The sequence below is a fragment of the Pangasianodon hypophthalmus genome, chromosome 2 (genome assembly GCF_027358585.1).
Source record: "Pangasianodon hypophthalmus isolate fPanHyp1 chromosome 2, fPanHyp1.pri, whole genome shotgun sequence".
NCBI lineage: Eukaryota > Metazoa > Chordata > Actinopteri > Siluriformes > Pangasiidae > Pangasianodon > Pangasianodon hypophthalmus.
Window position 1 is genome coordinate 31,517,227 of NC_069711.1, and position 18,766 is coordinate 31,535,992.

The 18,766-nt window shown below is 38.9% G+C and overlaps 1 protein-coding gene across 1 annotated transcript; it reads right to left on the reverse strand.

Moving 5' to 3' along the window:
- Positions 1-1,971: 1,971 nt before the first annotated feature.
- Positions 1,972-17,651, reverse strand: map3k2 (mitogen-activated protein kinase kinase kinase 2). Its single transcript, XM_053229209.1, has 17 exons — positions 17,099-17,651; positions 14,094-14,166; positions 13,890-14,002; positions 13,581-13,621; positions 11,672-11,771; positions 11,250-11,363; positions 10,713-10,794; positions 10,237-10,367; positions 10,058-10,137; positions 9,904-9,971; positions 9,702-9,794; positions 9,113-9,334; positions 8,766-8,914; positions 8,264-8,395; positions 8,044-8,173; positions 7,613-7,790; positions 1,972-6,880 (listed from the first exon to the last, which is right to left on the reverse strand). The coding sequence occupies exons 2-17, from the start codon at positions 14,095-14,097 to the stop codon at positions 6,661-6,663; spliced, it is 1,857 nt and encodes a 618-aa protein (XP_053085184.1). The 5' UTR covers positions 14,098-14,166; positions 17,099-17,651; the 3' UTR covers positions 1,972-6,660.
- Positions 17,652-18,766: the final 1,115 nt, after the last annotated feature.

Below are 18,766 nucleotides of genomic sequence, written 5' to 3' on the forward strand. Positions count from 1 at the left end.
CAAGCTGCAAAGGTGTGTTCTGACACCTTTCTATCATAGCAAACATTACGTTTTGTGCTACAGTAGCTCTTCTGTGGGATCGGACCAGACGGGCTAGCCTTCACTCCCCATGCACATCAGTGAGCCTTGGGCGCCCATGACCCTGTCACTAGTTCACCGGTTGCTCTTCCTTCGACCACTTTTGGCAGGTACTGACCACCAAATACCGGGAACACCCCATGAGACCTGCCGTTTTGGAGATGCTCTGACCCAGTCGTCTAGCCATCGCAATTTTTTGGCCCTTATCAAAGTCACACAGATCCTTAAGCTAACCCATTTTTCCTGCTTCCAACACATCAACTTCGAGGCCTGTATTAAGCACTCGCTGCCTAATATATCCCACCCCTTGAGAGGTGCCATTGTAACAAGATAATGAATGTTATTCACGTCACCGGTCAGTGGTTTTAATGTTATGGCTGATCGGGGTATATTGCTTTTTCATGGTAGCATATAGTGGATTTAAAAGTATCAATAGCAGTTAAACACTTTTACAAAACTGGCAGGTTGATTTATGATCATTTCTGTCATTCTGTGTATTTGCATTAACCTACATCACCAGCAGCATTACTCCAAATTATCAGCATTTAAACTCAAACAAATTGTCAACAGTGTATACATATAATTGCATTTACACCACCGTGTTGAATAATTTAAACATTAAACCTTACTTTAAAGGGATAAAAAAGTACAATGTTTTATTCTTTTATAAGCGAAAAATTGTAACTACTGGTGTGGTACAAGACGAATTAAAAAACTTCCAGACATGCTGTTATTGAAAAATAAACAACTCCTGCATGGTAACGGTATCATACCACAAGCCCTGCCGTGTTTCATTCTTTATTTATTTTCCACTCAAGGCTTTCTAGAAACAATCTACACAAGGGTGCTGTTATTGTTCAACTCGCCACCATTATTGGTGAATGGGGAGCCATTATGAAAGCACCACAGCAACACCTAAGAAGTCTTGAAATTTGTTCCAGATTCCTTCTCAAACTCTTGGCCACTATGACAAGCACAGTGTGGAGTTGCAGAAGGACCGCAGGAATTAGGGGCCAGTAAAGGGGTTCGGGGTGTAACCATATGAAAGTTCGAACAGTTTGTTCATTCTTCTTTTTTCAGCTGAAGGATACATGCATTGGTAGGCATCATACTGCCTCCTGTTGGGGATGAGCCATGTGGTGTTATTGCTCAAAGACACACGGACAAAAACAGAAAAAGTTAAAATTGATTTGGAATAAAACCATGGTGTTTTGAAAGATGTCTTGGGGAAAATGTAATGGTTTATAAATGTGTTTATTTGTTGTATTGAATTGTTGAGTGGTTGTTTGCAGGTAATAGGTTTTTGTCAACTTATTAAAAAAAGAAAAAATATATATAAACAATAGGCAAGATAATGATTTAGTTACAAAGTTGACAGTCCTTAATGTTGTCAGAATACATTATTTAAACTGAGACACAGCACTAAGAGCAAAATGTTTTAAATGTTCCTACAATTTAAATGTAAATCGTCTGATATACACAGAGAATGAATACAAGGGCACTATTTTGCAGTATGAAATACTCACCTAATTAGAAACAAACCTGAGACAAACTTGGTTTTTGTTTTAAATTAAAACCAGGAGCACAAAAAAAGTGAAATAAATATCTTTTTTATTATTATTTTCATTATCATCATTATTAGCAACACTATACAAAGTGCCAGCCGTTTACAGGCAATCTCATGATGTCCAGCAAATTGTCCAATCAGCTCTGCTTTCACAGCAGGTCACAACCTCATTGGGCCATTCGAATGCCTATCATGCATATAATCTTGAGTTTTAAAAAAAGAAAAAAAATAAAATATATATATATATATATATATATATATATATATATATATATATATATATATATATATATATATATATATATATATATATAAACAAATTATGCGTAGCACTGATATACAGATTTGATATAAACAGGCTTATTGGTCACAAACCAAATTGAATTATAAACATGGCTTTCTCGTACCATAGACAAAGCAGACAAGAGAGTTTTGAGTCAGATAAGTGAACTCTGTCGAAAAGAGAAAATCTTTTTTATTTATTTATTTTTTTAAATAATTTTTTGGTTGTTTTTTTTCCCTTTTGGTTAATTTTATTTATTTTTTTTTCTTTTCAGTTGTGTAGTCAAAAGCGCAAGGCATTGAGCACAGTGCTCTTTGCACTGGCAATACTCAAATCAGAAAAAGGCCTGACACACACACACAAACATACACACACACACACACACACACACACACACACACACACACACACACACACACACACCCATACAAAAAGTGCATTCAGGAGTGGCAGCAGTGGCACAACGAACTTCATTAGAAAGCCTGTCTTATTAGTTAAGTGAAGCTTAGATGGTGATTAGGAATGAGTTGTTAGAAAGTGTCGAAGGTGGAACAACAACATCATCATGGCGGTGGCTTGTTAAATCCTGTAGGCTGCATTTCATCAAGATACACAAGAATGCAGAAGTACAAGCAAACACATGAACAGTTTCACCTATAATTCGAGCAATACATTCCTGCATGAGCTCGGCTCTTCCTACCACACCATGTCAGAGAATCCTACTGTTCCCTGTCTCTACATACAATCAAAAGCATTCACACACTCTTACACACTCTCACAAACACACACACACACACACAATGTGCCAAACATTCACTGCCAAAAGTATTAAAATCAGTGTACAAATTATGGTCTCAAAAATGTGCAAAAATTTCAACATCAAAAGGACAGACGATTGTACAATTGTGCATACGTTACAAACGCCTGCACACCAAGTACGCTAACAGACACTGAATAATGCTTTCTTTCCATTTCAGGTCAAGTTAGTTTAAACAGAAAACTTGAAACTGTGTTTCAATTAAACCTTAAACCTAAACAAACAAGAGTACTTTCAAATTCTGACCTTTTGACTTTGAGATACATGGCTAAGCACAACATGGAACGCAGTATAGCAATAAAAAAAAGTGCTCTTGGCTCAGAGAACCGGGACGTACCAATTGTTACTACTCCGGGGGGTCTGGGGGGGGGATTGGTGATCTGTACCTGACCTTGCATTAACCTGACTGAGGGTGTCGATGTAGTTACACAAATGAATTTGAACGACCTAACGACAGGCTCTCTGAGTCTATAACAGTAAACAGAAGAATCTAGAGTACAAAAACTGTAAACATCATTTGGAGTGAAACGGTTGCATCTTAATCATTAACGGCTCTCGAGAGGCTTTTTTAAAGCACCAGCCCAGAGGCTTTTATTGTTTCTTTTCTTTTTTTTTGTGGTTCTTGTCAATACTGAGCCATCTACATGGCAGCATTCTGATCCACACTATACAGCGCCAGTGGAACATCACAACTACTACAAGCAGAGTCTCTACAGCTTACAAATTCATTAAAGTCGCTTTCACACACAAAAAAACAGCACCTTAGTGCCAAGCCGATGCCATGTTTTCATCAGGCTAAGTATAACTGCTTTTGAGGTGATGCCCTTCAGTACTGTTCTATATACAATAAACCACTACTGAAAGATCGGCGAGCAAACACGTACCATCACTTCACCGTTAATGACAAAACAGATCGTGTCCAATACACATCCGCCATTTCCTTTTAACGTAGTTAAGTCCAAATATGTGACCAAAAAACCAGCAGCTATTTAAGCAACCTGTCAGATTCAGCTTCCAGACGTTACTAACAGTAAAATAACTCTTCCTATTAAAAACCAAGTACCTAATGTGCATTCACATTAAAGTTCATGTTTGTTTTTTGTTTTTATATCACAGCCGTATATGAGGGGGAAATGGATTATTGATCAAGTGCCATGTTTACATGCAAACATTAATGTAACTAAAATCTTCACCACAAATGGAAAAAAAAGACCTTTGTCACACTGAAGAAATTTAAAAGGGTCTCACTGTTACTGTAATAATAAATTTGGAAGAGATTACATGTAACACACATGTACAAGGAGATTTAACCGACTGTTGCGTAAATAAATAAATAATTGGTTTGGATTTGTAAAAATGTCTGCACATAAACATGGGCACTGGTTTCCATCCATGGGGAGTTCAGTTCAGATCAGTCAGGGCCCACAGGCAAAACATCACTTCATTTCACTTCAATTTAATTTGATTCTGTACTTTGTTAAAAGGCTGAGCTCATTAGGAAAATTCAATGGCGTTGTAAACAGTCTAAACAATCTGATGCCAAAGAGCTGTGCCAAGACCCAGGACATAAAAAGGTACCAAAGAGAAAGTTACGTAAATGACCAAAACCTAGGCACTGCTGTATCGTAAAGGAAAAGCGGACGCATTTCTAATCTGACATAACATTGATCTACACTTCTGCAAACAAAAGGCAAGCTAAGACACTAAGCATGCTGCAGTAGTGTGTGCAAGTGTGGGTTATGGATTAATAAGATAAGCTTTTTAATTTAAAAAAAAAAAAAAAAAAAAAAGAATACCTGTCTCAAGACGATTGTGGGATAGTGAGGTCAGTTTCAGTTAAAAACGGTTACAAAGATGGTCAAGTACTGTTGAGCATTAATGAGAACTTGAATTCACGTTGGGCGTTCTGAGGTCTGCTTTATAATGAAAAAACACTGAAATCAAATCTTGAATAAAATTTCATAATTTTTTCTTCATATCTTATGGTACTGTAAAAAAAAAAAAAAAAAAAAAAGGATGTAAATAATACTATAGAATTCTGCTGGCTCCAAAACATGGCAATTAAACGCATATAGATAAATTGTAATCTAACCAAGCCTTTTGTGTATTCAGTCCATCATCAATTTCAAATAAATAACATTCACACTGCTGTTAAAGGAAAACTCCACTCTAAAACACATCACATATGTTTATACTGAAATATTTGATTCGTGTTTAAAAGACTCTGGTGCTAATTTGTACACTGGTGCTGTATTTTCGTTATTCCTGTGAGAAGATCATGATTATGTGTCACTCTGATGTCACAGGGAGACAGTGCTAGTGCACTTACAATGATGTTTAACTGGAGAACAATGTTCAGTGACCTCAAAGGTCGCTAAAATTATGGTCTGGTTTAGCAAAGAGCAAGAGCTTCTTTTCTTCCAACATAGAAATAGTGGCGATGTTGCTGCAAACAGTAGATACAAAGTCACACAATGCAATGCAGGTAAAATATGACTCAGTTGTGCCGAGTTACGGCAGCAGCTAGTTAGCGATCTTTGAGATGACGGATGTGCTGGCACTGACGGCGATGAAAGCATGAAAGTTGAAGCTTTGGAAGCTGATCTGTCTGAGCAAAGTGAACAGATCTGGAGGTGAGAGAGCTGGACAGACTAAAGGATTAAAGCGCCACTGCACTGCTCTCTTTAGGTAGAGATGAAGCAAGGGCTAAATCCCAGTGATGCCACCACCAGTAAGTAGTTAAATGGCATTGTGGGATACGCAGTGAAAAGTTAAGTGAAAATAGGCCATCATGTGAACGAAGTTTAAATAAAAAGTCAACATTACAAAATAAATCTTAAATGCCATTGAAGATGTTTTTAAAAATGAATATGCAAGTCATTCAGGGTGGATTTTTCCTTTAAAGGCATGATTCTAATCACTAGGCACCAACCCCAGTGTGTGTGTTCTGGGTTTTTGGCTTTTAGGAATTAATGTGTTTCTAAGATGACCCCAGTTCACACTGAAGATTACGGCACTGTGTTACGGGAAGGCAAAGGAGTGCTTAAGGAACTGACCTGGAGTCAGTTTGTTAATGAAGCAGAAAATAAGAGAAGGAGTAGACTTCTAGAGATTTGTATCACTCGGTGTGGGAGCACAGACTCACAAAACTGTTTCCACAAACCAAAAAGGCACAAAGCAAAAGCAACATTAATTGCGTCATAAAGTGGAACAAATGAATCACAATCCTGCTTGACCCTACAGCTCAAAAATAGTGGCACTCTCTGATAAACCGTGAACACGGCGAGGGAGACAGAGATACAGCAAAACCTAACATTTGTACAGCATAGTGAGTGATAAAATCTACAGTATAGATGTTGATGAAAGTGTGAGTGTGTGTCTGTGGTCTGTACTAAATGTGCAAGAGAACGAGAACTTAGAGGAGTAACGCTGGAGTCCCAACACCCTGCGGTCTGATTTTTTTTTTTTTTTCCTTAGATTTGCCTTTTTTTTTAGCAGCTTGATGGCACACCAGCCCTCTCCTGGGCTTGACAGTACATTCTGGGTCGTGTTGGAACAAGATAGCCTCTCAGATTCATCCCACGAGCCTAGAAGCTGACGAGACTCCCTGGAGCTTAGCCTCCTAGTCCAAATTCGCATAACTCAAAAGAAAGAAAAATCTACAATAACAAAACTCCTTTAGTCTTTAGGGGTACTTACCCCTGAGTGAAATTAAGGTGCAATGTTTTCATACAGAATCAAGCTGCTCCCAAATGCTATCCTCCACCAACAGAGGCAATAAGCCCCTTTCTGCTAAGCCACACCCCATTCTCTCTGGTCCAATGGGAGCGCTCTACAGCAGACTGGGCGAAGTGTAGAAAAGGGCAGACACTTAGGGTTGTCTCTAATCGTTCAGTGATTGAAGGCAGGAAGGGGTTAGTGAACAAAAAAATGCCGTAATAAGTCTTCAGCAGCTGGCCGTTGTTTTGTTTCCACAAAAATGCGTTTCAGGAAGTCACGGCAGTGGTCAGACACATGAGCTGGGAGTGTAGGGTTAGTCGGTTGAGTTGCGATTTTGAAGATGGCTGCCATCGCCTCGAACTCCGCCCAAGGAGGCCGCTGGGTTAGCATTTCAACTACGGTGCAGCCGACACTCCTGCAGAGATAAGAGACAAACACTGTTAATCATTACGTAAAGTTCTCATCCACAGAGGGTTTCTGTCTCATTGTCTTTCTAAAACGTCTGTCACCAGAGCACTAAAACAGTGTACTGGTGTAACTTCTATTCTAAACATAAATGTAAAAAAAAAAAAAAGGTCATGAAATGTCAGTTAAAAAATGACAGAGAAACAAAGGAAAAAATTTCATGTGAAGTCACACAAAACAAATAGTAGCTAGATATAGATATAGTTTATTTGAGGAGTAATAGTAAAGTTATTTTACCCAATGAGCTCAGTCATTACAGCTTTTTAACTTTTACAGCATTGTAAGCTTTTCTCACCACAGGCTAACACTGTCACCCATAAAAACACTCTGAGTTACACTCTGAGTTCTGGGAAACAATTTGTGGGACTTTCCTGCAGCTTCTTTGGTGCCCCCTTGTGGCCAGAGCTCTCAGTTTGAGAACCGCTGGCTTAAGCAGCAAAGAACAGTGTTCTAAAGACAGGAGTGATCTCAGGTGTAGGTAGTCTAAGTACTGGTCTATGAAAGGTTTCGTAATTTGGGTCATTTCAAAATGCCTAGTATTAATAAGTCAAGGCAAATGCATTTATGGATGCAATAACCTTGATGTTCTTTGCAGTGAAGTCCTTAAATTACTTTACAACAAGTCCAGTTGCTTTGACTTTATACTGCCATACACGTTATAGGTATCGTCACCATATCTTACCATATATCAGCTTTCCTTCCATAGCCTTCTCCACTTATGACCTCCGGGCTCATCCAGTATGGTGTTCCTGTCACTGACTTTATACCCGTTCCTGACAGACAGATGGTCTGCAGCCGACGACTTGCCCCGAAGTCACCTAGCTTCACATTCCCAGCTGAATCTCTCAGGATGTTGGCACCTGGCAGAAAAAAAAGGCAAGCAAGAAAAACACAGCAAAAACAAATGGAAGAAAGTATTAGCAACAAACCAGGGCAAGGACTTTAGTAAATAAATAACCAAACATTGCTTACAGTGAATGAGAGCTACCAATTAGTGTGAAATTATGTTCATAATGCTAATTCATGACTGGCTTGTGAAAAGTGAGCAGAACCCTTCTACCCTTATCTGTTACGTGAGAGCTGTGTGTGTGTGTGTGTGTCTTAAGTTCTCACCTTTGATGTCTCTGTGTACAATCATGTTGCTGTGCAGGTAACAAACTCCTTCCAAGATCTGCCGCGTGTATTTACGGGTGACATTTTCTGTCAGGGCGCCATAAGACTTAAGCTGGTCTTTAATTGATCCCTGAGAACACAAACACATAAACATCACATCTCAGAGGAAGGTATTTAACAAGGTTAGGCTTCAGATGGTGTAAAAGATTTTGTGTTTTACCCCAGGCATGTACTCCATGAAGATAGACAGAGTTCTTTCATGTGTGTCCCGCAGGCAGCCGTAGTACTGGACTATGCGTTCATGAAAAAGATTCTTCAGGAGCTGGATCTCACACTCCAACGCACTCACCTCCTTAACACGTAAAAAGACCAACACATGATGCATATACAAGAGAAATTATCGTGTGTATAAATACGCACACATACATATAGGGCTTGCATAAATATTCGCCTCCTGTGGACTTTTCCACATTTTGTAGTGTTCCAACATGAAACTGAAATTATTACTAAATTAACTAAAAATATGCTACAGATTTACACAAAATATCCCGTAATATTCAAAGGTAATGACTGATCAGTGACCAGGTTAAAATGGGGATTAGTCAGAGAAGCAACCAAGTACTTATGCAGTGAATACTTATACAAGCCCCTGTTACTCTGTAGAGTAAATTATAAACATTGTTATTCACATTGCACAAATACTGAATGTGTTTAACTCTAACCTTGCTGGTTTCCGGGCTGTCTGGGTCGAACTGGACTTGTTTGACGGCGAGTTCTCTGCCCGTGTCAGCATCGTAACAGAGGAAGACCCGACCAAATCCTCCCTGACCCAGAAGCTTTCCCAGGCGCCAGTTTGTGGGGGCACGAGGAGCTACACGTACAAACAGACACACACAGACATACACTTAGTGAAATGTCCATGTTTCATCTGTCATATCTGCATCTACATTAGATCAACACAACATGGCAAAAGGCTCGTGTGTCTGTGATAATCACACAAAATCTGCATAAATTAGAATGAAAAATTGTATTCCTTTAACCAGGGAATTTTTCAATTTATCAAACATACAGCGACTAGGGGGGCTGATGTCCATGACGGAGAGTGTTGGGTTGGTGCTGGGGTTGGGCTCGATATCGCTGCCACGGCGGCGACGACCTGGCTCTTCCAGCTCAGGCGAGAAGATGCTGCTGCCGCTGCTGGTGCTCGGGCTCTGGTCTGTCGGGCTGAAACTCATGGGAGAGCGGAAGCCGTGACCCTGTGTTCGCCTTGCTCGTGGAAACGTCTTACGTCCTGCAGTGAGGAACAGAGAAATAAAACTTTACAGACACAGTCATGGACCAACAGACAAATTATCATTGTCTAATGTTTTATTAGGTATCTATGCACTTCTTAAGCAGCTGCTCATCGAAAGTCTCTTAAGACACTACAGACCTTCAAGAAACTTAAAGAAGATCTCACAGTTTCAGTTTCAAATCTCAATTTCACTCCAACTTTTACTAGAGCCAGTGATTTCATACTGTTGTAAACATCTTAAAATTAACTACTTATGATGGATGTAAGAAGCCCTTCTCCAGTAATATAACTGCTCAACGTAAGTAATAACGATAGCAACATTAACGTTATTTGCATTAAAGTAAGTAAGTAAATGTTCCCTCACCATCACTGTAGTCCTGCAGACCAAAGGGGATGGGGTATCTCCGTGGATACGTACCGCCTTTCCCTGACTTCTCAAACACTGGAATGTCACATTCTGAAACAGGGAGACGTTAAATTATTCCTCTTTTACAACTATGTTATAACAGATCTAAAAGGAGAATTCTGTTAGCTCAATGCTTTTTTTTGTTTTTTTAAATGCTTACCTGGAAAGTCCTGATGGTTGTCTGGGTAACTCTGAGCTCGGGGCATGCGGGATTTAGGATAGGTATCACTGTATGATTAGAAAATGAAGTCATTCGTAGGCCCCATCTTAAAATCTGTGTGTGTGTGTGTGTGTGTCTGTACTTTAAAAAATACCTGTCAAGAGGGCTATCCAATGAAGGACAACTGCCTGATGCTGAATTCTCAGGGCTGCTCATGGACAGTGGATCCAGCATCTATCCATGCAAACACACAGGTGTCACAGCTATTTTCCCTGATCCCAACAGGTGCTAAAGCTTTTTTTATATTCAAAAAGCCAATAAATGTATCATCACCTGGTCCATGCTCTCAGGTATGAACTCTCCCTCGCTGTTGATGCTGGTGAACGAGCCGTTTCTGGCCACCTGCTGCAGAGCATCAGGGATGTAGCCTGGAGGAGGAGAGCTGCGGTCTGTCGATTGAGAGCCTGCACAGACACAGCAGTTTGTATCCCATTTAACTAAATTTAATCTCATCTCTGAAAGAAAGAAATCTTTGAAATGTTCAAGACTGTAAAAGAGAAAAACGATTGTAGTCAGTAAGACACATTTATCTTAATTCACCTTAAGAACTCCCAGTCAGCAAACTCAGCCCCAACTTTATATTGATATATTGAGTCATGGCTGCAATCGTTTACCGGACTGAAGCTATAATTTTCCATACAGATTAATTCAATCAGGTCACTAACTGTACATGGAGTACATGACATCACTTTAAAAAAAAAAAAAACAAAAGAACATGAAGATTAAGAAGACAGAAACTCAGGACTGACCTATCAGGGCCAGCATGTTCTTCCTGTCTGTGTTGTCCAGATGCTCGTGAGTCAGCAACATATTCATACCGGAGAAGGAGTTCTGATAAAGTAAATTAAAAAAAACAAAAACAAAAACAAACAAACAAAAAAAACCACAATAAATTATTTGATTATAACCATTAAAAACAGAATTTTTTTAATGTGGGTGTTCATGTACATTAGTGAGAATAAATACTATTTATGTGTGTCAGTGTCACTTAAAGGATGTGCTCTAGACTGCAAATTCAAATTCTCTAGAAACTTATTTTTATGCTATTCTTAATTTTTGCTACATCCACTGTATATCATGACCAAGCTGTAGAGACGCTTATGCTTATAAAGAAACCTAAACTGGTCGCTTATGCTTATAAAGACGCTTATGCTTATAAAGAAACCAGAAACCTGGACTGCTATTAAGTACCATGAGCACTAGTGGGTGAAACATTATTTAACAAGATCTGATTATGCAAATTAGTTATAAAACTACAAAGTAGTTTTATATGAACTCAGACTGACCTGAGAAGATGCTGGAAGCACCAGCAGTATCTTGAGACTCTTCATGTGGACGGAGCGATCCAGCAGCTCAACAGCCTTATCTAGATCATCTTGGGTGCTTAAAGGAATCACCAGCTACAGGGGAGAGAGGGAGAGGGAGAGAGAGCGTTCAGAGACAGTGCAAAGAAGGAGACAGAAGAGAGAAAGTGAAAGGATAAAAAGAAGGGGTGAAACAGAAAAGAGGAAAAGTATTACATCTACCAGTTCATTTCTGATTAATTTCAGTAAAATCTGGGTAGCAAATTAATCATTATTCCATTGAAAATGATTTTGCGTTATGTTCCTATCATGCATAATAAGAATTATTTCTGTACTCAGAGCAAGATGCCAGGTCAGTTCTAACTACGAAGTCCGACGTACACATGCACACTGATTTCTGATACCTCATTGTTGGTGTAGTGCAGGTCCATCGTTTGACCAAACGCCACTTTAGCTTTGGCACTCAGATCATCCAGCCTGAGAGGTCGAGGAAACTGCAGGATCCTGAAACACCACAGAGAAAAGTAAATTATAACATATTATAATGTGTATACAGTATGTACACACAATACTGTTATGCAATGTTTTAACATACTCTCATCATATAAATACAGAACGCTAAATACACTGTATCTATTCTGTGTATCAGCATTTCCTAAAGTGGTCCTTAAAGACCCACAGACTGCACATTTTTGCTCTCTCCAAGCTTCCAGCATATCAAAAAAGAGGAAATATGAACACTGAATAATCAGTACAGGTGTGTCAACAGCTGGGAGAGAGCAAAAAATCTCCTAGAACCGCTCCAATGTATTATTAACAAAAACGAATAGAAATAAATGAGTAAAATATTAGTGTAAACCAAACTGTAATCTAAAATATATCACAAATGTAAAGAGTTTATCAGTAGATGTACTCCTTGATGGTAAGAGCGGGTAGGGGACTTTCTGAAGCTTTACTTCTTCAGATAGGAAACTGGAACTTCAATTACCAACTAATAACCCATTCTTGCACTTGTGAAGCATCGTCATCCTTTACATCACTAACAAAAACTACAGACAAAAATTATCTACAGAGTGTCCCAAAAGTCTCCACACACAGGGGAAATGAACACTTTTTAGCAAAATGTCTTCCAGAACTTTTCATATTTAGTTTATATTATATTATATATTATTTTCCGATAGCCTTTAAGAATGCCTTTGACAAAAGAAGAACGTACTGAAATCATTCACAGGGCTGGATCGGGAAGATTGGAAGGCTGCGATGGACATGCAACTACATGCATAATACCAGATTTACTAACATGAGTTCATCATGAGTGGGAGAGACGACTGTGTGTGTTTACAAAAAAAGGCAATAAGGTAGAGAACATTTTGTAAATAAAGTTAGATTTTGTTGATTTCCCCTATGCATGGAGACTTTTGGGAAACCCTGTATACACCAATTAGCAGTGAGAGCAATGCCCAAGACAGCAGGACTATCCATTTTTTTGTATAAATTTGCATGGCAGTTTGCAAAATGACTAGCTGGTTTGCAGGAAAAACAAATCTTTTGCTCAAAGAACAAAGAAGTAGCGGTGATCTCATTCTGTCAATCAGATAACTGGAGAAAGAAGCTAGTTTATCGCGCATATTTTGGAATGCTCACTCTTCCCATGCCAATCAAATCTGGTGAAATCTGATGAATAAAACCAAAGCCCTATCCACACAAATCTGCCTTTTCACTCAGAAATATATCACATTGCGGAAGGAAAAACGTGTTTGAATTTCTGTTTCACACTGACATTAAAGCTACAGGATGTAAGAATTTGAAAAATCCACCAACACCTCCCATTAGTCACTTGCAGCTATCATGAAATTTTAAACCTTAACGACTTCTCTACTGAGTAACAATACAAACTCCACAGCTAGGATAAATCAGCAGACTATTATTATTCACTAGTGTCTCAACAAATTTAAAAAAACAAGCATATCGGCATACATCTTCAGCAATAAAAGCATAAAAATTAATCCTCTTAAAGTGTAATAATAGAGTCTTTCAGTCTCTCAGTCCATTTACTTTGCTTACTCTCTCTCTCTGATTGGCTGCAGCTCCTGCCTGCCAGTGTGTACTCTGACTTCTGTCGTGCCTAAAGTTTGTGTCTTTTGTGACTAAATTGATGCAGTTTGATGTATGTGCACAAATTTCCCCTCTCTCAATAATGTTTTTTTTTTTTTTTTTAATTAATACTACATTTGTATCATATTTAACTTCCCAACATTTTAGGAATGTCATTTCAGAGAATGTATAACATTCTTTATAAGATGAAGTCAATACCTCTTCTCTCCTCGGTACTCAAACTTCACCCGAACATCATTCTGTAAGGAAGAAAGCATCATTAAAGTATCAAAGTGAGTGGCAATACTTTTCATTCCATCACTTCCTTTATTTTACCCTTAACTAAAAACAAGGTATGGAAATACTTCCCCTGCCTTTGCATGGTGCTGAACAGCCACAAATGGTTATACGATCATCTAGAACTTCCCAAAATCTGTCATGTTTTTCACTGTAATACTCTTCACTTGTGAGGTTTTAAATGATTTGGACCTGTGTTCAGTAAACGACAACTGGGCAACAACAACAGACCTGGTTCTTGGGAGACGAGGCTTTGGGTTTCCCCAGATCAGGCATGGCTGACCGGCTGGAGCGCTGCAGTTCAGCCAGGTCCTGCATGATCGAGTTCAAAACCTCCTGTTCGTCTGTCGAGAGAAACACAACCACTTTTTTTTTTTAAATCATCTGGCAATAACAGAAAAACAATGGAGACGGCATTAGGAAATTAGTACATACCCATGATCACTGCTCAGATTTCGCCCCAGGAGTTCAGGAAAGAGGATTTGCCCATCAAATGGGTTCCTTTCTCCTACATACAGAGAGCACATTTTTAAAGATTTGCACTAATGTATATGTGTGTAAGAATTCTTGCTTCAACAAAAAAAACTGAATTAAAGTAATTTCAACTACATAAACTTTTTTTTTTAATTTTTTTTTTTATATGTAATACTTAACATTAAGGCCTGGCACTACAGGTAGAAATGACAACTTTGGTCACTTTTTACATTTTTTTGGATTAATTGCTTCTGTAACTTGCTTTATCATAAACTGTAGAAATAAAATATCAAAACTCAACAAAAAAAAAACTATTTCATTGTTTTTGTGCCCCTGCGACCAGCACGTTATCAGAAACTTAAAAAAATCTTAAAGGCTTTCAAGCCACTTCACAATCACATCATAGGGCCTTTCGCACCGCGGGAACCTTTTCATAGTACCTGAACTAATTGTGGAACTACCCACTTTTTGGCGTTTTCGCACCTCCGGAACTGGGTGAGATTATAGTACCGGACTGCCTTTTTCGAGAACCAAATTAGCTCCTACTCCGGAGCAGGGTCTAACCAGCACAACTGGTACTATCCGTGACGTAAGTAGATGTTGATTGGCCAAACGCGTACGAAAAACGCCGTGAAAACATACTATAGTGTCAACTTATTTCGCTTTACATATACGTCGACTCGTATGTATGACGTCGCTGTCGACCGGCTTACATCACTTCCTAGTGCCCGCTGTCGGTGCGAGTGCAACCCTTTAAACGGTACTGGGAAATAGTTCAGACCCAGTACTTTAGTGCTGTAAATTTAGTTCTGGAACTAAAGTGGTGCAAAAGGCCCTTATGTCATATATCTCCCTGAAAAGCTGATAAATATATTTCACATGATTCCTGCTATACCGTATCTGTCAATTTGTGTGTCATTCTAATATACGTCAATTATTTTATAAAACATATAAACCCCACTAACTACAGCGGAAACTATGTTAATTTAAAATATTTTCCCCTTATATTCAGAACCCAGAATTTTCAGTTTCTAGATGACCTTCATTCATGAATTTTTTTGTTCATTCCTATTCCAAAGAATATTACATTCTACTGAATGGGAATTTTCAAAAACATTAATTACTGTTGGACTTGCATTAGATATTTTTACTGATAATGCCGTTATTTTTTCTTACAAATTACAGAGCCATAGATATCTTTTTTTTTTTTTTTTTCCTAAACTGAGTAGGAGTACATTTTTTTTGGTACTTGTTGATACCGATACTGAAATGAAACACACTTAGTATTAAGCAATCAGGAGCACTGGAATTTTTTTATTTATCTGTTCCTGTTGCTCTGCAAGCAATGAACTCCTCGTGCTGAGTTTTATGTTTAAGATGTTGTGTCATATAAACAGTATCTTTAACAGAGAGTGCGATTAAACATGAAAAGTACCGTGAACTGCAGCTTGTCTCACGAGTGTGCGTGGCTCAGTGCTCGCACAAATGAAGTGCTCTTGCGTGCAACAAGCTTTCTTAAAGGGTCGCTTTGTGTGTGTGCAATGCAAGTCACGCTGTACTCGTTTTTAATGATCACGCTCGATGATACGAGCTGCTCGTCCGCCCTCATACACTCTATTAAAGACACTGTTTCGATGCTGTAAAGGTGTTTCGTCAGGTCACTTGTATTGTACGAAGATGATTGTAGAACTATTTGTATTGTAGGAAGATGCTGTAGCAGTTCCTCTTTATGTTTTCTGCTTTGCTTTGCACAGAATGTCATCATTACTCGTGGTATCGGATGTTGGTATCGGAGCATTTGGTTACGAGTATGAGTACTAACACCTGATTCCAGTATCAGTATCGATACATCCCTAAATAAAACTATTTTTCAACAATCTTTTCTGTAAAGGTCTTTCTCATCAAAGTGCATTCATGGTGAAATTAATATTTTAATTCTAACAACATTAAAAGACTACGTTTAAAATAAATAAATAAATAAAATGACTAAGCATGCAAATTTATGCATATTTGCATATTAATTAGATGAAGAAGTCTCATTTGCATAAATGAAGGGACAGTGACATGAGCTGGCAGACAGACTGTGGTATCTACCTTTAAAGAAATACTATCATGTTCACCTGTAGAGGCTTGCCTTAACTTTAATGATACAAAGTGATAACACTGATAAGTTGAAGGGAGAAATATTTCTCATGACTTCAGTTGCTGTCAAAGTTTTTGCCCGGTGCTAGCTTCTTAGCATGCTAAATGGTGGTAGCTAAAGTGCTGTCAATCGCATCAACTGCAAAAAAAACCTAAGTGACAAATAAAAGTTTATTACCCAGACCTACAACTTAACACTTTATAACCAGGAATTAACACAATTATTAAAACAAAAAAAAAAAACAAAAACACAACAGTTTAGCCTGGAAGAAAACTAACGCTAATACACAAGCTAGCATAACCACCTAGCATACCGTACTCATTGTTTAACAGCTTAAGAAATTAAATTTATTATACTGGCATTTTAGCTGTGTGAAATATTAATTAGAATATAAATACAGCTAAATTACAGGAGAGTTAAACAGCTTGCTAGTTATCGACAGTCCGTCATGTTAGCTTGCTAAACCGCTAGCATGCTCCTAATGCAGCTTTAGCTAGCTGGCTGGTTTATCAAAGATATTAATATTTGGATATTAATATTTGCTATTTATACAGTATGTGCTTATTGAATTAAATTTACTGTTAATTAAAGCAGAAACCCAGACAGTCAGGGTTTGTTAGCTAGCCGCTACAGCTATGCTAAATATCTTCGAGGCTAGCTATAGTGTCGCGCGAGACTACACATAGCTTGCTAAGCTAGCCTAACATCGTCTCGCGCAAGCTGAATACGCTCACTAATCACGGAAATGTAGTTATTTACGGTTATTTAGGATTGAAATGTATAAGAGGAATTAAATGCAAAAGAAATTAACCACGCTCCTCACCTGGGTTGTCTGTGTTGAGTTCACTTCCTCATGCAAAACGGCCCTGGAAGTGCGGGCCTGGCGCAAATGTGACAAGTTATAAAGTCCGTTTAGAAGTTCAACTTCAGTGTAAGGCCTATGTGCATATCATATCTTAGCTGAAATTAGCTTAGCATACCACAGCTTTGCATGATTTCGCCTGGAAATTAATTAACCAGTGAACAGTTCACTAACTTGTGACATTTGATGGAGATGTGTGTTGTGTATTCGTGCCAATGAGAGCGCATCTACATAAAACACGTCTGAAAAAAAAAAACAAAACGACTCGGACAGCTAACGTTTAGCTATCTAGCGTTTCTCGGTCTGTTTTGTTTACATGCAAAAACCCTCCAACACGACACGATGCGATGCGAGACACCAAGCTGCTCCCCCCGCGAGTACGCGCACTGTCCGTGGAACAGGCCGAGCGCTAGACAAATTAGAGCCGAGTCTCAAATCTCTCCCGAATCCCTACTCGAGTGCACTCCGGAGAGGTTAAATACCACCCTATGTAGTGCACTAAGTATCCAATCAGGAGCTATTTGAAATGTAACCCTCTGTGACGCGCATATCTGCGCTCTTCTTGCCTTTGATCTTCACGGCAAGTTGCAGTGGATTTGATTATTTCTCCACATCACAGCGCCGTCAAGCGGTCACCAAGGGTAAATAAATCACAAAGAATATTTATTTGGTTTTTTTTGGTCAAGTGCAAACAGACAGTGTTTGAAAATCAGGCCTTATTTTACTGCTTAGGGTGAGGTTTTTTTTTGTTTGTTTGTTTTAGCAGAGGTTAGACTGGGATTTAGGAAGTGAGTGACTCTTACTTCTTTCATGGTCACCAACAAAGTAGGAGAAATCATTCATTCATTTGTCCATCCATCCATCCATCCATTCATCCATCCATTCACCCATCCATCCATCCATCCATTCACCCATCCATCCATCCATCCATCCATTCACCCATCCATCCACCCATCCATCCATCCATTCACCCATCCATTCACCCATCCATCCATTCATTCATTCATTCACCCATCCATTCCTCCATCCATTCACCCATCCATCCATCCATCCATCAATCCATCCATCCATCCATCCATCCATCAATCCATCCACCCATCCATTCATCCATCCATTCACCCATCCATCCATCCATCCATCCATCCATTCCTCCATCCATCCATTCACCCATCCATTCATCCATTCCTCCATCCATCCATCCATCCATTCACCCATCCATCCATCCATCCATCCATTCATCCATTCCTCCATCCATCCATCCATCCATCCATCCATTCACCCATCCATTCATCCATCCATCCACCTATCCATTCACCCATCCATTCATCCATTCCTCCATCCATCCATTCACCCATCCATTCATCCATCCATCCACCTATCCATTTATCCATCCATTCATTCATCCATCCATCCATTCATTCACCCATCCATCCATCCATCCATCCATCCATCCATCCATTCATTCACCCATCCATTCATTCATCCATCCATTAATTAATTAATTCATCCATCCATTCATTCATTCATCCATCCATTCAACCATCCATCCATCCATCCATTCATTTATTCACCCACCCATTCCTCCATCCATCCATCCATCCATCCATCCATTCATTCATTCACCCATCC

What these genes read in the sequence shown, in the direction of transcription:
- map3k2 (XM_053229209.1), bottom strand. An exon ending in TCTGCAGGACTACAGTGATG is followed by an intron (nt 9,335 to 9,701) that starts GTGAGGGAACAT and finishes TCCTCACTGCAG; the next exon opens with GACGTAAGACGTTTCCACGA. An exon ending in ACAGCCCGGAAACCAGCAAG is followed by an intron (nt 8,396 to 8,765) that starts GTTAGAGTTAAA and finishes TTACGTGTTAAG; the next exon opens with GAGGTGAGTGCGTTGGAGTG.